This window comes from Micromys minutus, assembly GCF_963924665.1.
Source record: "Micromys minutus genome assembly, chromosome: 8".
Classification (NCBI taxonomy): Eukaryota; Metazoa; Chordata; class Mammalia; order Rodentia; family Muridae; genus Micromys; species Micromys minutus.
In genome coordinates this window covers 43875006-43898076 of record NC_137977.1, presented here as the reverse complement: position 1 = coordinate 43898076, position 23071 = coordinate 43875006, and the positions used below count along the sequence as shown (strand labels likewise).

General features: G+C 43.2%; 1 protein-coding gene across 1 annotated transcript in view; it reads left to right on the top strand.

The window, feature by feature from the left end:
• FBN2 (fibrillin 2) overlaps nt 1-23071 on the top strand; it is a gene marked incomplete at both ends in the record, with an annotated part of 188032 nt that overhangs the window by 132890 nt on the left and 32071 nt on the right. The window contains 17 exons of the mRNA XM_080919750.1: nt 150-272; nt 2975-3097; nt 4583-4708; nt 7726-7848; nt 8661-8783; nt 10775-10936; nt 11631-11699; nt 12131-12256; nt 13187-13312; nt 13847-13999; nt 16734-16802; nt 18045-18170; nt 18323-18448; nt 18921-19046; nt 21022-21138; nt 22039-22167; nt 22544-22663. Of these exons, the coding sequence (XP_080775876.1) occupies nt 150-272; nt 2975-3097; nt 4583-4708; nt 7726-7848; nt 8661-8783; nt 10775-10936; nt 11631-11699; nt 12131-12256; nt 13187-13312; nt 13847-13999; nt 16734-16802; nt 18045-18170; nt 18323-18448; nt 18921-19046; nt 21022-21138; nt 22039-22167; nt 22544-22663 (2067 nt within the window). The remainder of the gene's footprint in view (nt 1-149; nt 273-2974; nt 3098-4582; nt 4709-7725; nt 7849-8660; nt 8784-10774; nt 10937-11630; nt 11700-12130; nt 12257-13186; nt 13313-13846; nt 14000-16733; nt 16803-18044; nt 18171-18322; nt 18449-18920; nt 19047-21021; nt 21139-22038; nt 22168-22543; nt 22664-23071) is intronic.

Genomic DNA, 23071 nt, shown 5'->3' with positions numbered 1-23071 from the left:
CAAGACCGTGAAGTTATAGATCTTACTAGAATAAAAAAACGAACTAAAGACAAAGGGCAGCATTAGTGATTTCTCTGTACAGTTAGGTGATCATCCTAAGCTCATGCTTTGTCTTCTTTATCTTTTTCTTTGTCACCCCGGTTTCTCAGACGTGGACGAGTGTGAAATTGGCGCCCATAACTGCGATATGCATGCCTCATGTCTGAATGTCCCTGGAAGCTTCAAATGCAGCTGCAGAGAAGGCTGGGTGGGAAATGGCATCAAATGCATTGGTGAGTTTGCAGGCAGAAAGAAGGGTCGGTGTCCTTACCTACAATTCTCTGTGTGCTTGTTAACCCACACACCTCCAGCAGGAACAGGTTCCTGTCCATTTTAGGCTCTCCTAAAACAAATCTATCTCTGGTTGTAGGGACCATTCCTGCCTGGGCGTTTCCTCGGCCTTAATATAAATGGCCAAAATCCAACAGGATGTTTGGCATCTGCCTCTTCATGCATGCTGCTTGGTAAAAATCATTTGATGCACAGCCAGTGATCTAAATGGCTTTACCGTGAAAAACATGGCTGATGTATTGTCCCAGTCCGTACACAGAGCCGTCGGTGTGGAGTGAGAGCCAGGGAAGTAAATGGAGAACACAGAGGGGCTTCTCATGTGTCCTTGAGATGAGAGGAGGTCAACATCTTAGCAGATAGAACAGTTCTTGCAGGCAACCCTGAGTGTTTTCTTGGATTCCAAGAAACTTGAAAAGGGGAACTCGGGAAATCTTTCTCCCTGAGTGCTGGAATTCTTGAGTTGAAGCCTGAGGCAGGGGACTGGATGTTAGCCTGGGTGTCATTCATAGAACTGTTTAATATACGAATGCCATAATAGCAAAGAATAGTTCCAGGTGGTGTCAACTACCCCGGTCAATTTAAAATAGAAAGAAAAAAAAAAAAGCCATCTGAGCTGACTTCCCCATGCCAAGGGCTCAGTAAAGCTTATGGGCCCACAGTAAGGATTAAAACAGGAACCCTCAATATCACCTCCTAACAATGTGAAATAATTTGAGTAAAACCTGCCTGTCCTGCCAAGTGTTTCATACGTGTCAAACATTTAAAGCCAATTTACAGATTAGGTATTGCCAGAGTTTCCAAGTGACTTTGCAGTGCGACAACCCTACACGGGCTTCCCCGGGTCTAATGGAAGCCGGTTTCCAGGCCAGCCTCCCCACTAGTGTAATCTCATGATTTTCCATGCCTGTCCTCATTCCTGGGTGTTTCCCTTGTGCCTGATAGTTTGTTGTTGCTGTTGTTTTGGTTTGGTGTTTTGATTTGGGGTATTTTTGGAGGGGGTGGTTTTGTTGTTTCCATTTATGTTCAAGTCAATCTGTCAGCCCCACCAACTATCACATACCCACCAGCCCCACACCAGCCCCACAATGCGATTGCAGGGCTCAGGAACCCAGCTCCTATACCCATTTCTCATTTCCATCTTCATTCAGTGCTCAGTCATTCCCTTCTCCTCCCCCTCGCTCCCCCTACTTGCTCTGTTACCTTCCCCCTCAATCATCACCCCATCCCTCCTCTTCCCTTTCCTCCTCCGTCCTCCCCTCCTCCCCTCTCCCACCCCCACATGAGCTCCAAGGTCCTCCTAAAACTTATCCTTCAGATATTTAAAGTGGCAGAACCCTTGAGCCTCTTTGCACAACTTAACTCTTAGACTTTAGGAGAAACCCTGGTTTCCAAGTACCTGCTGTTAGGAAAAGGATGAAGAGAGTGGTGGGAGGGATATGGCCTATAGAGGCCTGGAGGCAAGGAAGATGCCTGGGGGGGGGCATGTTGGGAATCCCTTCCTCCTGAGGGACCAGCCACAGGACGGTATAGTACAGAATAGAGTTTATTCAAGTCATGGAAGAGTTAAGAGGGTAGTAGAACCAGAAAGAGAGAGAGAGAGAGAGAGAGAGAGAGAGAGAGAGAGAGAGAAGAGAGGAATAGAGAATAGAGGAGTAGAGGCTGGCCATGAGCATGTGGAGGGAGAGGGGGTAAGGGAAAGGGAAGAGGAGGGGTAAGGGGGAGAGCAAGGCTGTGCAAGAGAGCAAGAGAGAGAGGAGGGGGCAAGCAGCCCCTTTCATAGTGTCAGGTCACTGGGGCAGAACATACCTGGCTATTGCCAGGTCACTGAGGGGTGGGGTTTACAGAATCCCAACACCCGCAGAATTTTCTAGCTTTGGTTTCCACTGCTCTGGCCCCTGTGCTGTGATTTTCCTCTCCAACTGCTGTGATGCCACATCCTGTAATTTTGCTCTCTGGTGGCCCTGTGTGTGCTGCTTGCTATGAGAAGCACTCTTCTCTCTTCTACTCATTGATGTCAGGTTCCCTCATCCTTGGAGGAGGGGGTCTGAGGCTGATTAAAACATGCTTTCTCAAGGGGCCTCCCTTGTTCCACGCAATCCAAATTGGGTTGTTTCTATACCCTTCGTAATAGTACATTAAAAAAAAAACATAATTCTTTCTGTTCTGCATTTGACATTCATCTTTTCTGGGAGCCTGTTAGTTCCATGAGATCAAAAGCTATGTCTCTCTTCCCTTCTTACAAAGTCAGTTTAAGTGTAGGTGGTTTAGTGGTGAGCACAGCTGCCTTCCAAAATAACTGTAAAACTATGTGCTGATTCTTGGGAAGATCATTGTTATCTTAAGCAAATCCTCTTCCAGTGATAAAGGAGCCAGTGGTAAAAGGCCACGACAGAGTGAAATGTGAGTCCAGTTTTTCTTAAATACTTCCCACAGTGCTTGGCTCGGTAGCTGGGGCCACAGTTCTGGCAGGAATATTTTGGGTTATGAACCTAAAATCTTGGGGACTTTGAGCAGTGCATTTCCAGATAAGCTAAACCAAAGTCCTATTGGACTGGCTCAGAATCTCCACAAGCCAAACCCTTCCCCTGCCTTAGACTGTGCCATCTTCTCTCTGATCTTCTGGCTGTGCTTGCTTGCCACACAGATCTGGATGAGTGTGCGAATGGAACCCACCAGTGCAGCATAAACGCCCAGTGTGTCAATACCCCAGGCTCATACCGATGTGCCTGCTCAGAAGGTTTCACGGGAGACGGCTTTACGTGCTCAGGTGAGTGACAGACCCGAGATGCACTCCCACTTGTCCATCTCAGAACACCAAATGTGCCCTCCTTGTTTTAAGAAAAGCACAGAGAAGACTGAAGTGACTGTTTTTGGTGTCTGTGCTTGGCCTGTGAATGGGCACAGCATTACCTTTCTTTATCCATTAAGCACAGAAGCCCGCCAAGGCTTCTGTGCCATGTTTGGACGTTTTAAAGTAATGGCATATGTCACTTCCTGTTCTGTTAATAACTGTCATTATTTATTACTGCTTTATAACGCAATGGTCAGGAAAATTCGGGCTTTGAATAAGACCACCTGCGTCCACAGGATCTCCCAGCTTCCCCAGCTGTAAATCTCCACAGATAGTAGCCTATGTGACTTCAGCCCTTCTCGTCTTAAAGTAGGAATGGTGACCTTAACACTTTTTATCACTAAGTGGATGATCCCGGGAACTTCTCAGTTCTCGAAGATGAGATGTGATGTGTAATGTGTCTTTCAAAGATAGGACATCAAAGCTGCCTCTTCTCAGAGTTTTGAAAGCAATAATCCAAGTGAAGGGCTTAGGAAACTGCACGGGAAGAGACAGTCCAAAGTGATTGCTGTTTCACTCATGCCCCTCCCCAGGGCTCAAGGGTGAAGTGTTGTGTCATTAGACACATGTATAAGACTAGGTCATCCTTTTAGGCAAGAAAATCACCTCTGCTTTATGAGCTGATCTTCAATCACACTTTAATCTCACAGTCATAATACTAAGTCTGTACTAGTTCACACAGAGTGCAGAACTCATGTTTCAGGGTGCCCTTTTCAGAAAGTGTGTCAACTTAGTACTCCTTCTCTTTAAAGCATTGGCTACTTTGTATTTCCTGGACTTTGTGTGTGCTGTAGTGTCAGAGAAAGAAGGGTTTTGATGGCAAACACATCTGCAATGAGAATAGGGTTCAAGGGGACCCTTGCAGCTCGGTTGGCTGTCAGTCTGGACACACCTGGTAAGCTCGATGAAAGAAAGACGCATGCCAGGTAACAGCCACAGATCCTGGCTCAGTAAACACTGATTCCTCTCCTTCTTCTCTTGGCTGCTTCAGAGAATTAAGTGAATCATTTGGAAAGTCTATGAAAGAGTGTCTGCCTATGTAATTTTAATCAGATGTTAGGGACTAAAAGGAAACTTTGTTTCTGCAGTGTCTCTAATTTTCTCTAAGCCACTAGGGAAAGCCTGAAGGTGCGTTTCTGTGATTCCAACGTATTATATCTACTAATACTATTTTAATACTGATTCATCAATGGTATGAAGGAGAACTGGGAGAAATCCCATCAATATAAACTCTAGCTGTGGGTCTCTGCGTTCAGGCCGCACATCCCAACTCTAGTGAATGGGGTAAATCATTGCCTCATAGTAAATGAGCACCAACTCCAGCCACTAAAACTGATTTTATCAGGGACCAAAGCATGTGGCACAATTTGGAACTTAACGGAGATGTCTTTTCATCCGCAGATGTCGATGAGTGTGCGGAAAACATAAACCTTTGTGAGAATGGCCAGTGTCTGAATGTCCCGGGAGCTTACCGCTGTGAATGTGAGATGGGCTTCACCCCAGCCTCAGACAGCAGGTCCTGCCAAGGTGGGTCCCTAAGCCCCCAATTCATTTTCCACTTGGATCAGCCATAGTGAAGGAAGCCGTGGAACGGGCTCCACCTGGAAGCAGAAAACACAGCACATGCTGCACATGTAAAAGCTGCTCATTTAGGCATGGATTATTCTGTGGAATGAGGGAGGCTGGCTTTCATCGCTTATGAAATTTTTCTGGCCAAGAGCCAATAGTTGGAAGCTTGGCCCTGTCTCCCCCTCTCATCTTCTTCTTCCTCTTCTTCCTTCTCCCCTCCTCCTCCTCTTCTTTTTTCACCCCCTCTCCTTCCTCTTCTTCCTTCTCTCCTCTTTCTCTTCTTCCTACTTCTCGTTCTCTCCTCCTTTCCCTCCTCCTCATCCTCTTCCTCCTCCCCCTTCCCTTTTCTTCCTCTTCTTCCTTCTCCCCTCCTCTTTCTCTCCTTCCTCCTCCCACTTCGAAATGATTTTCTTTCTTCCTTTCCTGTTACTCAATGAATGACATGTGACATGCCTCTTCAATTTTTAAGTGTTGATCGATTATTGCCTGTTTTGGCCGTTAGTATTTATCACGCTCAGCAAGTTTCCCTTTGTGTCTGAGTCTGTGCTGTATATGTCTGAGACTAGGAGCCTCACACATCCATCAAGGAATTGTTCACCTCTGCTCAGGAGTAAAACCAAACAAATCATCTCTCTTTCCTAAAAATGGTGCTTCCTGTCCAGAATGCTATCTGTCCAAGAGAGGAAATCTGGATTCTCTCTCTCTCCAGTTAGAGATTCATTTCACATTGCATGTAGTTTGGGCCATCAACATGCAATAGAGAATGCAACAGGAGTGAAGAATGAAGATAAGTTAGCTTTTTTTGTGAGACCATGGAGCTCCAACAAAATTTGTCATTCACACAGACACTATAAAAATTTAAAAAAAAAAAAAAATTGGTGAGCCCTCAACTTCAACTTGGGCTCCTCCTCTTCTCCTTTTCCTCATAATGCTAACCATAGGGCAAAGATGATAAAATGAAACAGATCTTAGGCCTTTTTTATGTCATAGTGTGAAGTAAAAGCTAAGTACCAGCACAGACATACAAATGTATCATCAGTACCAACCAAACACAGACTGTATTGGGGAAGCCCAAAGCCAAGCCTCCCATGCCCCACCCCCAGACGTAGGCCATGAGAGAAAGCGTATGGCTTAAAAGCTGTGAGGACTGCACAACTGTCCAGCAGTGTGGATCGCATCTGTGCATGTGGTAGGTAGAGGACATCAGGGAAGATGACATTCTTTTCGGATTTGTTAGAAGTACATTCTGTATCCTTTGGATTTCTGAGTACTGATGGTCTCAAGACGGTGTGTTTACATACCCCACCCTTATACAGATTCCCCATTGGGATAAAGGGATGCTTTTGATAAAGCTCACTTAAGAGTGGGAAGAAGATGCCATTCTCTCCCCTCCCACACAGACTACCAACAGTTGGACGGCACCCTTCATGAAGAAGTCATCGCTCTTTCTCCTTAGAGGACAGCTTTCTTGTCTCGGCAAAGTCAAGATACATTTGAATATTAGCCGAACTTTGAACACAACCTAAACAGCACCTTAAACCCAAGACAGTTGAAACAAATTAGTGCATCTATTTTCAACGGCCAGAGGACCCTTTTAAATTTAAGATACAACTGTTTCAAAACAGTGGTTTGAGATGACTTGTCTATGAAATTTGAAGAATAGCTCAGCAAGTAAAGGTGCTTGTCAACAAGATAACATGAGGCCTGTCTGTGGAACCCATGTGGTGGAAGGAGAGAGCTGATTTCCACAAAGCACATACACACACACGTACATAAACACACACACACACACACACACATACACACACATTCTCTCTCTAAATAAATAAATGTAATATTTAAAATTTACATAAAAAGAATGACTTTTCTAATCTAATGCCATGGGTGGACTGCACTCTCTCAATTATTGGGCAGTTTACATATTAAACTCTCCACCCTCTTTTGTGGGTACAAACACTTCATTTCTGCAGCTCTGTGTGTACTCTGCACTGTGCCTTTGTTTACACGTGCGTGTAAGAGTGATAACTTCACTTACTGCCCTTGGGCTTCAGCCTCATGAAATAGCTTTATTAGCTGAATGTGTGGTTCTAGTGGAAATATACATTGTGAGTCTCTCACTCTGATTACATGGACAGATGAGAGTGAGGGTGCCCATGGAGCCCACAAGAGGGAATCAAATCCCTGAGGCTGGATTAACAGGTGGTTGGGAGCCACTCAGGGTGGCTTCTTGGGATCAAACTCAGGTCCTTGGGAAGAGCAGTGCAGTCTTACTAACTGCAGAGCCACCTCTCCAGCTCTGTTAGTAGAGGTGTTATAATAAAATGTTACTTCATGGTATAAGGAACAGCATTCTTCTGTAAATGTTTATAAATGATTTGGTGGCAATACTTCAGATTATAAAATTAATGAAATCGTAAAAATATTAAAGACGTTTTACCAATGTATTTAATATCTAGTGTTATGTAATTTTTATTATAAAATGTGTAGTGTTGACCCTCACCATGTAGAATCTTTCATTTGTTTTCCCTTTTTAAAACGTCATTCATTTGATGGGTTGGTGTTTAGTTTTTGTATCTTGCTAGTACTGCCTAAGCTGGTTCTTCCTATTTGAGAATATTGTAATTTAAATAGTTAAAATATTAGATTGGCAGGTCTAAGGGTGTAGCTCAGTGATAAAACTCTAGCCTAGCATGTGAGAATCTCTAAATTAGGTTGATAACACTGCAGACGGGGTGGGGGGTGGAGTATAAGATACCCATTGAGCCAAAACAGCACTTGTTTTATATCTTTCTTATCCTACAGATAAGACATATTTACCATTTAGACTATTTATCTAGGGGGATAAAACAACAGAGAAAAAATGTGACTGCTCGAAAATATCTGAGAATTTAGAAAAATACATGGTTGTGTATTAAAAACTTTAATATCTTTGTAAACAAGAGATGGCCTTTCTTTCTTTTATTTTTTTTCTTTAGATATCGATGAATGCTCCTTCCAAAATATCTGTGTCTTTGGGACGTGTAACAATTTGCCCGGGATGTTTCACTGTATCTGTGACGATGGCTATGAACTGGACAGGACAGGAGGAAACTGTACAGGTAACGACACCAGGGTCAGCTGTGTTCTGTTGCTTGGCAACAGTGTCCCATGCTAAGGATATAGGCTCCTCAGAGTTTTCATGGATCACCTGTTCATTAGGCTGCGAGTATTTCCAAAAAAGTAAAGTACACGCTGATACACTCGCTTTCTCCTCTGAAACCTATCTGTGTTTAGCTAAGCAGCTTCATCATTCACAGCAAAAATAATAATCACATATGCATATATATGAATTTTTACATATATATCGTGTTTCTTATTTTTTTTTCAATTTACTATAAATAACCATGAAAATAAAAGCCATCACATACCAAAATTAATTAGAACCACGGCATGTGCATCTCAGTGAACTTCTATTGGGCTGAAGAGTGATTCGGACCCTTTCCAGCTTCTCATTGTATTCTCTTCTTTTTTTTTCTTTTTTTTTTTTTTTTTTAAGCAGATACATTTTCTTCCTCGGAATTACAACTTTTAGTTATTGCTTATATAATAGGATATTAAATGACATTGTTGAAAATATCATAATTTTCTATGAGTTCCAAGACTTTCTACACAGTGAATTTCAAGTGAGCCAGGACTATATAATATATATAATCCTGTTGTTTCCTCCTACACTCTGCAAAATCACACACACACACACACACACACACACACACACACACGGGGGTGCAGAGACAGAGAGGCAGAGGCAGAGACAGATACAGATTCAGACAAACAGAGACAGAGATGAACCATGTATGCATGCACCATCCTTAGACTAGCACATCGTATATAGAAGTACAGATGGTAACAGGGTCATCTTAAATGTTCACAGACATTGACGAGTGTGCAGATCCCATAAACTGTGTCAATGGCCTCTGTGTGAACACGCCCGGTCGCTATGAATGCAACTGCCCGCCTGACTTTCAGCTGAACCCCACTGGTGTGGGTTGCGTTGGTAAGTGAAAGCTAAATGAAGTAAATAGAATCACATAGAGCTGAATATCTAAACTCTCTTGACAGTAAATTCTTGAGAATGTATATTTTCTATAATTCATTTATAGAAAAACAGCTTCTTCCCTTAAGAAACATCTAGATGATTCCAAGTAATTGCACAGGATAATTTTGAGTACAAAACCAAGAAAGGAAGTAGTAGAGTAATGTGTGAGTAATGACTAAGTCCTTACTAAAATAACCAATGATTCTTTCCATACACATTTGCTTTTCTATAAACTCTATTTTAAAAATTACTTTAAAATACTAGAAAGGACCCCCTAAATGTAGAGATTATAGGACAATGATCTTTACCTCTGAAGAACCTATGAACCATAAGTTGCATAAGCCAAAACCAACTCTTAACACACCGACTCTTTCATAGATGTGTATAAGATTTGTGGTGATACAGATTAAGAAACCAATTTAATAAACATTGCAGTTTTTTTTTAAATGCAGTCCAAGCCGTCAGGAAACTGAGGCAGGAGGAGTGTGTGTTAGAGTCTAATTATAAGCACTTGAACATCATAGAATTCATACGGTTTGTCCACAGAGAAAGTGTGATTAGACACTAAATTTCAGATACATGAAAAAATATCATTTATTGACACTTTAAATAGACACATTAAAAGCTGTTTTTATGAGAGCACCTGCAAAAGCTACTAGCAGGTCATTTGAATGGTCCAGCAGGAAAAGCAAATCAGGGATGGAGAATGAAGATTTGAAAAGGGGAAATAGAAAGGAAGGAATGTTGAATGAATTCAAGCCTAGCCGGAGAGGGACCATGAGTTAGCTCTGTTCTCTGTACTCAGGACTTGGCAACAGAAATAAATGAAGTATAAGAAGGAGAAGCAGCCAGACGGCTGTGTGTGTGTGTGCAGCCAGAAGTGAAAGGCACTTTGTGGACTCATAAAAACTTTCAAAATACTCTGGTTGGGATGAGACCTCTTGGGTGGGGGTGGCCTGGCCCGATATAGTTCTCTTGAAGAATTACTTTGGCCACAAAGGCAAAAACAGACTGGACTTGGGCCAAAGATGGAAGCTGAGATACGAGTTAGGACACCATTGCAATAACCTAGATTTAAAAAGATGCTGATATCTGGAATCCAGGCTAAGGGGAAAAGGCATCGGTGACATTAGTAGTCAAATGCATCTTGAAGATAAAGCTATCAGACCTCATTATTACGGTGTGAAAGGGGAATATGGGTAAGGGATTAGAAAGAGAGGCAAGGCTGGGCAGCTGGAAACACGGAAAGTTGCATTGCTTGCAAATCCCAAAAACTGGAGAAGCGGAACGGAAGAAGGAGTGTCCAGTTTGGCTGTTGGGTGTATTGCCTTGGAAATAACTAAGGAAGAAATAAGCTGAAAGGTTTAGAACTCACAAGACTTGTGAGAGTACTTTTGAACTTGAGGTCACAGAGTGGGGCTGGGAGGAGGTGTGCTGTCTAGAGGCAGGGTTCAGATATGTGGTCTGACAAACTCTGAACAATCTGCAAATGTCATGGTAAAGATTAAAATAAAGCTATCAGAGGATGCAGGTGAAAGGCCAGACTGAGACTGTTAATATGCTACAGACTTGGTTACATCTCTGAGGTGTGTCTCCACTTCTTCACAAACTCATGATGCAGATTAGTAATACCCCAGTTTCTCTTCTATCTACCCTATTTGGAATCTCCAGAGTGCCCCCGAAAGAACCGCCTCGCTGTCTTATTTACAGCACGAATATCTGGAAATTGTTCTGTGGTTTCTAGTGACTGCTTGTCACCATCTCTTATGGTTGACTTCGTCTTGTGAGGTTCAAAAGCCGAAGTTTATAGCGAGAGATTGTATTGTGCCAGGAACTAGGATGTATCTTTCCTGTCAGCATGCAAAACCTTGAACTTTGTCCTTTGAATGTCTCCCTGAGGATTTCCCCCCATGGTGGGGACCACATTAAGTTCTTCTGTTGCTCTGCAGACAACCGCGTGGGCAACTGTTACCTGAAGTTTGGTCCTCGAGGAGATGGGAGTCTGTCCTGCAACACAGAGGTCGGAGTGGGTGTCAGTCGCTCCTCCTGCTGCTGCTCCCTGGGGAAGGCCTGGGGAAACCCCTGTGAGACCTGCCCACCTGTAAACAGCAGTAAGTAGGGAACAAAGAGGAAGGAAATACTTCTGTTCATGGGATCTAGAAACAAGTTGCTATTGTATCCCTGGACTCTGGGCAGTGGGAGGCGTGGCCTGAGACTGTGTCAATGGTTAAGCTGAAGTCTGCCAAGAGTGTTTTATAGAAAAGGAATTTGGTTCTGTCCTTCCTAATTTTTTTTCTCTTATGTTTCTCTCTTTAAAAAAATCATTTTAACCACAATCCAATCTGAATGGTCATAATAGCGATTATGCATGGTATCACACATGAAGGCTGTGCCCAGGCCTTCTTGGAGGTTGTTAGTTCAGGTTCATAAGTGAAGTGTATCCTGAAGTCAGTCACAAAGCACTTTAAGAGAAAACACGTGTTCTGATGTGTACAGGACCCAGACCTTTGTACTACAGACTCCTGGCATTTTTTTTATTAACATGCCAAAATATTTGTGATATGAATTATCTAAAAGGAAATGCCTTCTTTAAAAAAGAAACAAATTAAACGAATGGCCTTTGTTATCCTATTGCATGTCATTGAAGTAATGATACTTTGGAAAAAATGTGATATACATTATTACAAAGGTATTTAAGAGAATAGAATACAGACACCCCTGAGGATGTGTGATTTGAGCTTGGCAGTGATTTTCTCAACCGCAGGGATTCACGAACCAAACCTCTTGTTTTCCATTGTTCTGCAGCCGAGTATTATACCCTGTGTCCTGGAGGCGAGGGCTTTAGGCCAAACCCCATCACGATCATCTTAGAAGGTAAGGTGATTGCTGGATGCTATGTGGTTAGAGGGATGCAGGGACCCAGGATGGAAGTCAGTGGGAAGCTGTGCTAGAAGGATTCATGGGCAACTGCAGGTAGGAAGTCTGTGATACACATGCTAAGCAACAGTTTTACCAAGAAGTAGCGATCCATTCCTGGCATCTGGTGTTCAGTTGTTGGGCAGAGAAACCCTTGTTACATTGTCCCCAGCAAATTACCCACAGCTTGCTTCCATTACTCTCCTCAGAAAACAGCAGGCCTGCAACAAAGGCAAGAAAATCACAGTGGGAATAAACCCAGCACCTAAGGGCATTCATTCCTTTAGGTGCACAGATGTCTGTCCTGATACAAGACATCATGTTTGAAAGCTGCAGTGTTGATTCTCCGGTCATGATTTTTATCATTAATGGACTGTCTCCTCTTGTAGACATTGATGAATGTCAGGAGTTACCAGGGCTCTGCCAGGGTGGAAACTGTATCAACACTTTTGGGAGTTTCCAGTGTGAGTGCCCACAGGGTTACTACCTCAGTGAAGAAACCCGAATCTGTGAAGGTGAGGAAGCCTGGGCTGTTCCCTACCACAGGGTCTTTCCTCCTGGTCCTGCATCCTTCAGGAGTGGACTGTTGAGACTGTTAATAGCTTTTCCTTTTTCTTTTTGGAGCAACGTCATTTGTATAGTGATAAATCCAATCTGTGGCTCATTTGCAATGATTTACTGAGACATTTTTTTTCTGAGTAAAAGGATTGGTGAGACATAAATTAAAACTAGAATTATAATATGAAGGTAGTGAGCACTGACAATAATTTTAAGTAGCAACAGGGAAACTTAAATGTGATTCTGAGTTAATATCTGTCACTAATTTCTAAATGTTGGATAGAATATAAAGAAGTTAGAATGTTGTACATATTCTTTCTGCCCCCAACCCTTGTCACATACCAGTTATAGTTTTATTTGTAGACAACTGTTATTGCTTCAAGTTCAAGTTTTGAACTTGTTAGTCAAATGCATCAGAAAGAAATGCAATTTAATAAGGAAAAGAACCAGTAGCTACCCTGCAGTGAGAACCTGTGAGAGGCTTCTAATTTGAAAGGAGGATCTCATAGCCTGAATTCAATTTAAAGTCCCTGTTAAAATTTAATTCAAATGGCATAGGGGGTGGGGAGAAGTAGACTTCAAAGAAATTCCTCTTGGAGAATGTGAATTTCTACAAATGTAAACAGGCAGGAGGCAAATTTGTTTTTGCCTCTTTAGTCTATTTTTGTGATTCATAGTAATTTTAGGGCTAGGAGCTTTTCATCTTTTTTTTTTTTCAATCTCAATGAAATGTGTTCTTGTGGCGTATAGATGTAAACATGTTGTCTGGGGGTCTTTCTTTTTTTTTTATTTCTGAATCTTAGGGAATCACCTGCGATCCGTTTAATAGGCTACACTGTATAAATTCATAGAGCAGTCTTGACTCACAGACATTCCTGCCCTCACAGATATTGATGAGTGCTTCGCCCACCCCGGTGTATGCGGACCTGGAACCTGCTACAACACCCTGGGCAATTACACTTGCATCTGCCCCCCTGAGTACATGCAGGTCAACGGGGGACACAACTGCATGGGTCAGTAGCCCTCACCGAGGTGAATGACCCGAATCAGGCCTGCTGGCTTTGCACCTGCTCTCTGAACTGCTGGTCCAGAAAGTTTGGAAGCTAAGTCTTTCTGAGTGAGGAAGTATCTCAGAGTCCTTTGAACTGCGGCCCTGCACATCAGAGGTTTAAGAAAATAGAGCATCAAGCATTAAAGAGTTACAAATCTTAGACAAGTCTGACTCTGTGTTTGTAAAAACGCATCTGTATAGATGAGCAGGCATCTAAATTTCAACTGTGACCTCTTTTATCAATTCGATTAATTAATGAATTTTTTTTCAATTATGTGGATATTTTAGTAGAGAAAACATGACAAAAATGTCACCTGTGAAAAATTATCCACAAAATGCCTTGCCTAAAAGCAAGAGATATCCCATCGGAAAACAGTGACTATAATAGATGTTTTCCAGAATTTTATCACTCAGGACAGATGGCTGACAACAAGTTGCTTAGCCGAAGCTGGCTCCCCACTCTGGCTGCCTAGCTGACCAATTTCTCTCCTCGTAGACATGAGGAAAAGCTTCTGCTACAGAAGCTACAATGGGACCACGTGTGAAAACGAGTTGCCTTTTAACGTGACAAAGAGGATGTGCTGTTGCACATATAACGTTGGCAAAGCCTGGAACAAACCTTGTGAGCCATGCCCTACGCCAGGGACAGGTAAGCAGCCATGCTCTGAGGAAAGCTTTGTCAGTGACACACTGTAACGGTGGGTGTGTACTATAGCCAGAGATGTTCATTCCCAGAAAGATCCAGGAAGCTTGATTTCCCAAAGGACATGACACACTTTGGGAGCCAAACAGTAACTCCTGAGACATGTCCGATGATGTCCAAATCTTGAAAAGAGGTACCGTTGTTAAGAGCTTATAGCCTTGCTCTATTTATAGTCATTATCAAACAAGACTGGCCATTCATTCATTCATTCAAAATGAATTTATTGAAAAACTACTGTTTATCACTGTGTTCAACATGAAAGGTACAAATTAACCTAAAAGCTGCCAACTTTAATAGTTGTTTAAATTACATCTTGAAACATATGCTAAAAACATATTTTAATGAAACTTTGCTTGAAAGATGTTAAAGCATTTCATGAAAAAGCTGCATAGAACAACCCATTAATGTGCTCCTTCTGCACTTTCCCTCACCACAAAGAAGGAACCTTTACATGGCTACATTTTAAAATTATTTTAATATTGTATGTACATGGGTGTTTTCCTTTATGTATTTCCGTGCCTGGTACCTGCAGAGGCCAGAAGGGGACCTTGAGTCTCAAAGAACTGGGGTTATAGGTGGTTGTGGTCTGCCATGTGGGTGTTGGGAACTGAAGGCAGAAGAACAGACAGTGCCTTTGACCACTAAGGCCTGTGTCCAGCCCAGCAATGGGGGATTTTTCACTACCCCAAAATCCATTGAAAGAAAAAGTGAACGAACCATCATGAAGACAAGAGTAGCAACCACTTGCCTTTTAATTACTTTGTATAGACCTTCTATGGAGTAGGGAATGGTAATTTCTCACAGCTACAGACACCTGAAGTTGAACAGGGAGGACAGATGAGAAGCAGATTGCGCATGCATCGTCAAGTACTGACACACATACGTTCAAACGCTTGAGTTATGAGGATGCTAAAACGAATTCAAGGAGAGAGGGGTAGACAACCCTTTTCATCACTATAACGAAATAGCTGATGGACCCTTGTGAGAGATGAAAGTCACAACCCATCGTGCAGGCAAAGTCCAAGCAGAGCAGTTTGGTCCAGAGTAACAGAGCATAAAGCACCAGCTTGTGCACAGGGCAAAGATCAGGAGGCATGGGACAAAGGCAGGAGGTATGACCTTCTGCGCAGGTATGACCCCCTAAAGACAACCCCTTCTGGCTGACCTCCACCCAGCATGCCCAACCTCTGACTGCTCCACAGCCTTAAAGTGGCAGATGTGAAGCTAGAGACCAAGCGTTCAAAGAGTGAGTCGGGCAGGGGCACTTTGGCTTCACATCGAGGCAGCTTTGACGGGTGTGTTTGGACTTCTCTTGCCCATCTGTATTCCATAAGAGGAAGTGGAAGCATCCTTACGCTTTTCGATTATAAAGCTTCATAAGTCAAAGTCTAGGATTACTTTTCTTTCTTTCTGTTTTTCTTTCTTTTTTTTTTTCAGTGAAAGGAAATGAGGGGCTTAGGTTTGGGGGACTGGTCAATATGCACATCAAAGCCCTGACACTTGTATAACCCAACCAGGGGATTTACTCTTTCTGATGGCTCCCCTGGAAGATGAGATCATAAACAACAGCAGGCACTATTCCATGTGCAAGCCATACTGTCTGATGAGCTGGGATGGATGGATGGATGGATGGATGGATGGATGGATGGATGGATGGATGGACGGACGGACGGATGGATGGATGGGTGGATGATAGATGGATGGATGATAGATGGTGGTAGATAGATAGTATATAGATCAATAAAGATAGATGATAAGTGATAGATAAGAGAGATAGGTGATAGGTAGAGAAATAAATGATAGACAGACAGACAGACAGACAGACAGACATGACATGACATGACAGTGGCTAATCTACTAGAAATCATTGAATTGAGAAACTCTCTCATATTGATGGCATTTAGAGTCACATTCCATATCCATTTTTACCACTGTAGTCTGTGAAGTTACACATACTTGTGTCATAACAACCATCTAAAACATTTTGCTCCAAGTCACTGTCCCTTTAAGTTTCTGTTGATTTGGTGAATTACAGGTAAGAAAAACCCTTTTAGTCTTTATTTCATCTCATGGCAAATTGTTTCCTTTATTTCTCAAGTTTCACATTCCGGCAGGTAGGCATTTTTGAAAAAAAAAAAAATCTCGCCTCATTCATGGGTCATCTTTGGCCTGTGTCTTTATTGCCTAACCTTTTCCACACAACTGTGCCATGTGCAATCACAGCCTTTTTAAATTCATGGTTTATCAATAGTTGTATATTACATAATTAATTAATTAATTAACTAATTAATTAATTGATTGATTAACTTGTATATTGTCTGAATCATATGTGGATTCTATGCCCCCTGCTTATGTTTTCAGGCTTGCTCAATAAGAGCTTCTACTCACAAGCTATCTCAGCAGCCCAGGTTGAGCCCATCATTAAAGCTTTTTTATCATAAGGTGAAAGTATCATTTAATTGCCAAAGAAGTTTTGCCTTTTTAAATATGTTGCTTACCTTCTGCTCTCAGATCAATAAAAAGTTAGTGATAGAGAATGCCCAGAGTGTCCCTTTGCAGAAGCAAACATTGTGATCGAATGCACGTAATTATAACTTATGATTGACTGTGAATAACATAGCAATGTTCTTGTTGATGAAAATAAAGGCATAAAGATATTTTAAACGCGTCTGCTCCACAGCTGACTTTAAAACCATATGTGGAAATATTCCTGGATTCACCTTTGACATTCACACGGGAAAAGCTGTTGGTAAGTTTGTCCCCATTGCATTTAGGAATGTACATATGTGTGTATTTGTGTGTGTCACATTTTGTGCTCTGTACAACAGTACCACAAAAATCAAATGATCTGGACTCAGTATCACAAAAATCAAATGATCTGGACTCCAGGCTAATGTGATCAGTTAGTAAACTGAGAAACATGCTTACATACTTTGACCAAGTGTTAATAAAATTATTATATTCTATTGGCATAGCCTAGTAATTAAATTATTACTTAGCAATCCAAAGATTTTATACATACTATGCAAAGATGTGTATTTCCCTCATCCTGCATGTTGTTTTACATGGTTACATAATATACTTCATTTTGTGTATGGGAGGAGTGGATATGCCTCATGTGCATATATGTGCGGTTACATAGCCACATGTGTGCCAGTATTTATTAAAAGCCAGAGACTGACATCCGATGTCTTCCCTCATCTCCACACTATTTTCTGAAACAGGTCTCTCACTGAGTCTAAAGGTCCCTTGTTCAGCTAGGCAATCTGGCCAGGAGCTCCAGGGATCTACCCTCTACAACCCTCCTCTCTCAGCCTTGGGATTACAAATGCCAGTGTGTCAAACTTTTATGTGGATGCTAAATATCAGAAGCCAGGTCGTTCTGCATATGTGGCAAGCCCAAATGCACTGAACCACCTCTGCAGCCCCTCCAGCCTTATTTGAATTGCTAGGTTACTCTTTTAAAAAGTAAATCCTAAGGTTTGTGGTGTATTTTTATATCATCCCCTTCATGTGATCTCATTATGAATTTACAGAATTCCTTTTGAGATACATTGCTTCTGAGTGGACTTCAGTTGCTGACGCTATTTTTCTCTTCATAGTTTAAGCAAAGTCTCTTTGAAGAAATATACTTGAACATGTGTATAACAAAATGCACCAACTTGAGGAAACATGGCTTTTTCAGAGGAATGGCAGCTATTTGGGTGACCTGACATAACTTGCAGATGGGGCTCAATTTCCCCAACCACGACAAGAGGGTTACTTGCCTTATTGCCACTTAAGATCACTTGCTGAGTTTTACCAACCCCCTTCCCTGTTCCAAAGCTCTCTAGTTCTTCAGAAGCCACAAGGCCATTTATGCCAGTTTGTACTGGACTTGAACAGAGAGCACGTATCTTCGTTTCAGGCTACACATAGCATCGTTTTGGGGTAAGGCGGTAAAGACATTTAGCGGGGCCATAGTGTTTTACCAATATCCATTCAATTTCAGACATTGACGAGTGTAAAGAGATCCCAGGCATCTGTGCAAATGGTGTGTGCATTAACCAGATCGGCAGTTTCCGCTGCGAATGCCCAACAGGCTTCAGTTACAACGACCTGCTCTTGGTCTGTGAAGGTAATCTGAGGGACAGACCTCCATCCCCCAAAGAAGTTGCTGTTTATAAACGACTTTTAGGTGGGGCTTCCGGTCTTGTGCCACCCCCTCTGTCCTGTTCAAGAGCTGGCGACATGAATGTGGCCCCAAAGCACTACCCGTTGCTCTTGCAGACATCGACGAGTGTAGCAATGGTGACAACCTGTGCCAGCGAAACGCAGACTGCATCAACAGCCCTGGCAGCTACCGCTGCGAGTGTGCAGCTGGCTTCAAGCTCTCCCCCAACGGGGCCTGTGTAGGTAAGCAAGAGGCTGGCAGCCACCAGCCATGGCTGTCCATGGGTCCCCTGTTCTCGGAGGGCGCCTTTGCTTTCTCCCCACAACACACTTCCAGGATGACTTTAGAAAGACTGTCCGACTCAGTCTCTTTGTCCTGCTGGAGCACTCCCACCATAACGTTCAGATTAGGTTGCTGAGAAAGGGGATCGCTTCGGTGGATTTCTCTAGTATAAAATAAAATCGTCGAGGTCCCAGTCAACCTATAAAAACTGCATAACTAAAAAGGGCGGGGGTGGGGTGGGGACATGAAAGGCTTGCTTATTTTGAGTCAGCTATTGTTCTGGTTTATTCTCAGCCTGTCTATAATAATTAATAGCAGGTTAGAGAAACGCATCTGTGCAAAATGAAGGAATCTTAATAAAACTCAGATATGTAGAACATGTGTCCCTTTCTTCCTTCCTTCCCTTCTTTCTTTCTTTCTTTGCTGTTTTAGATCGAAATGAATGTTTGGAAATTCCTAATGTTTGCAGTCATGGGCTGTGTGTCGACTTGCAAGGAAGTTACCAGTGTATCTGCAACAATGGATTTAAGGCATCTCAAGACCAGACCATGTGCATGGGTAAGAAGGGTTCTCTGCTCCAGAAAGTGACGTGAGGCTGGGACTTAAGGACAGATGATGGCTCCGTCACATGACCTCAGCAACCCCAATGTCTCTGCCATGCGAAACAGTTTAAGGCTTTGATGTAATATTGGCAAGCAGAGACATACCATAGTAGTTCTCCCAAACAGCGATTCTCAGCATTTTGCTCCAGAAGTTCATATGGGATGGTGTGCACTCCGGCACACTCGGCCCTACGTGGAAATCACCCACAGGACACATTTTGGAGAGCAAAGAAGTAGTAAGGGTGACTATTATTATTAACATAAACATGTATGCAGATTATACATCCTTTTTATACAGACTATAGCTTAGGCTTTAACAGCATCTATTTGAGCCTGAACTCTTAACATGACTGCAGAAGCAAATATAACCCGAGTCTTAAAACTTAACTCCCAAGAGCCAATGCGATGGGTAGATACAGAATGAGTGCGGGTTAGTATGTTTCCAAAGGCACATGGGGAGAATGCCCCTGAAGCGGGGACCGGACCAAATGCCCTAACTCGGATGTCAGCAAGGGCCTGGCCTCTGCCAGAGGTCCTCTCTGTGATTCATATTTGAAGAAGGAAAATTCAGTCTAAAACTTGGTTACTCAGATGTGGCATGCTGTCTGTGTGAAAACGCCGGGGCTCTAGGGATCCTAGATGCTTGAGAAGTGATTGCTCAATAGTGTGATATTGTTCCCTTCATGGAGTATCTGTGCATGCATTTACCCACTGCTCCCTAAGGGCACCTTTGCACCATGGGCTGCCTCAGAGTGACAGAGGAAAATCTCTAACCGGTGCTTATGCGAAGGATAATCATGAGTTCTGGTCCTCTGTGCATGGCATTGTGGGGCTCCTTGCTTACAGGAGACACAGGGATCCACCTCTGTACTTTTACAGAAAATTCAGTCTGTGCCCACCCCACATCTATGATATTTATGACTCAGACTCATACAGAAAAATCTGCCCCAGTGTTAGCGGTTCTTCCTCACACCGCCCGAGCACAGCGCTCCTAAGAAGCTGTGTCTGTTCCCTGTACGGTGGCCCTGCAGGCAGGCCTCCCAGCACAAAAGTCTTAAGGGGACTCTAGCCAGTCCAAGCATGACAGCCATGGCTCTGGCAGGCCTCATCCTTCCTGATCTCCCCCCCAGCCTTTCTAAATAAACATTAGATTGCACACCTGAAGTTAGGCACCAAATTCTTTTTCCTTATTTGGCTACTTCCTCTGCCAGAGACTGACCACCAAGGTCTAGCTTTCTAAGGATTGAAGTGGAGCAATCAAATGGCCCCCTTTGGGCTGACCTAATTAACATTCTCAATCAATATAAAATCACCACATCCTAACACAGATTTCCCCTTTTACCCTCATAAACCATCAACCACCATTTGCCTGTGGGCCATGCCACGTCTGTCTCCTATCAAAGACAATACTTTGTCCCCTTCTTGGAAAAATTCCCCTGTCCCCTCTCCTTTATTTCCTCCCCTTCTTTCAGGCCATCTGTCTCCTGTCTCGGATAACCCTGCTAACTGTTCCCACCAGGATTTTTGAAAGCCTATCACTAAAGTATAACACACTCCTATTTGGATTTCTCTGTCTCATCAAAGGGACTAACTGTTTTCCCTATGACATTAAGATATATAAGTTCTTTAATGAGTGTTAATGATGCTTTAATATTTGACAAGCAAACCTGATCTCTGCAACATCTCTGCCGGTGACATGCCTCTCTACCCATTGTTGCCGAGAATGGTACAGACCAATAAGTAATTGAGCTGTTGGCTCTTGTGTAAGTTTGTAAGTTTGATTTGTCTCCCCCCCTTTCACGTTCTTGCTTGTATCGAATAAATGTGGGTCCCCTACCACTGTCCTGAGGAGAGTCTAAGTAATGAGTAGTTGGGGCAAGAAAATGTCAAAGGTGACAGGTGCGAGGTAAAAGTTGAGTTCTTCTTGGTAGATGTTGATGAGTGTGAGAGGCATCCGTGTGGAAATGGGACTTGTAAGAACACTGTTGGATCCTACAACTGTCTGTGCTACCCTGGGTTCGAGCTCACTCACAACAACGACTGCCTAGGTAAGTCTTTCTGTCTGTTTGTCCTCGGTCCTCCTTGATTCCTACAGAATGTACTGAAATAAAAAATAAAATCAAGAACACAGGTGACTTTTCCTGTTAAATTTGTACATGTGCTGTGAACCCTCCCAGTGGCCTGCAGACATTGGTCACCCCCAGTAATCCTGAGGCCATGTACTGCTCCCAGGCCTTTGCCACAAATCCTGTCTGTCAGGGTGAAAGGTCAAGCCTGATTTATAGTTTATGTCGTCCCCTCTTGGTGAGACAGAGAGGGACCCTCTCTTATTCCCATGTTACATCACATGTTATATGACTTCATTCTTAACCCACCCTTGAACCCCTGAAGAGTTCTACCTACAAATGTGTCCATGTCTTAAAATGTCCTTGTTCATCAGCTTCAAAAGCATGTATGCATTTCCCCACCAAAGAAAATAAAGGATGGGAGGAAAAAGGGAGGGAGGGAGGTAGGGAGGGAAGAGGAAGGGAGGGAGGGAGGGAGGGAGGGAGGGAGGGAGGGAGGGAGGGAGAGAGAGAGAGAGAGAGAGAGAGAGAGAGAGAGAGAGAGAGAGAAAGAAAGAAAGAAAGAAAGAAAGAAAGAAAGAAAGAAAGAAAGAAAGAAAGAAAAGCACAGCAAAACATGTTTCGAGACGAGCCCTCAGACAGCACCTGTGGCTGGTGTAGAATTTTAGCTTTTGCCTTACAATCTCACAGTGACAAATGGGACTGGTGCTGGAGAGGTTCCCCAAGGAGGTGGGGCAAATTTAAGAGAACGGGTAACACTGGTCTGTTCCCTTTGCCATTTGTGTGGGACCCTCATGTACAGATAAAGGGTCTGCAAATTATGCAGTTGGGTTACATTCCGCAGACCATCCTCCTGACGAACTGACTGCTCTCTGCTTCCAGACATAGACGAGTGCAGCTCGTTTTTCGGCCAGGTGTGCAGAAACGGGCGGTGCTTCAACGAAATCGGCTCCTTCAAGTGTCTGTGCAACGAGGGTTACGAGCTTACCCCAGACGGCAAAAACTGCATAGGTAAGAAACCAACGCCCGCAGGCTCACTCAGCGCATCCGCACTTTATCATCAGATCTCATGACTGCCATGACCTGTGCTGGGGTACCAACTGCCAGCTGGGAAGACATCATAGGGAGAATCTTTTATATGGGGCAGCACTTGTGGCCATGTCTCAATAAATGCACAAGAAGAAACAAATCCTAAGGCTTGACAGGCTTCCTACTCAGAACCACCTACGATGTCAGAGGAGTGGCTGGGTGTCTTTCCATGGTGGCCTGGTGGATGAGAGGGCACAAGTGGAATCTGTTACTGTCATTCAGCACACAGATGTCTGCAGCGACTGTCTCATGTCTGGGTTACCTTTATTTTTATTTTTTGTCTTCTTTCTCTCTAAAGATACTAATGAGTGTGTCGCGCTTCCTGGCTCCTGTTCTCCTGGGACCTGTCAGAATTTGGAGGGATCCTTCAGGTGCATCTGCCCCCCCGGATATGAAGTGAAAAGCGAAAATTGCATTGGTGAGGCTCGGGTTTATTCTGAGGCCATGAGGTGTGCAGGAGGAAAAGCCTTAGTAAGACTCTGTGGAAACATCAACCACTGTGCTCGTACCGGCCTCAGGGGTTAAACACGTAGATGCCTGCATCTGTTTTATTGAACCGTCAGAAACGGTTGGGTTGGCAGCTTAGGGATGTGGGCTTGTTTTCATCAACAGAAGTCTTACTGCTAGTCAAGGGATTTTTTCATTATACTCTTTAGCTGGGTTCTAAATGTCATAGAGGGACTGTCTACTAAATTATAAAAATGTCTAAAATGTAATCTTTGACACATGATCTTAAAATAGCTATTAAAGGTGTCCAGGTTCCTGAAAATGTGCAGCAGAAACCTTGATGGTTCTTCTGACGTTTCCCCTCTTGGAAGGCATTACT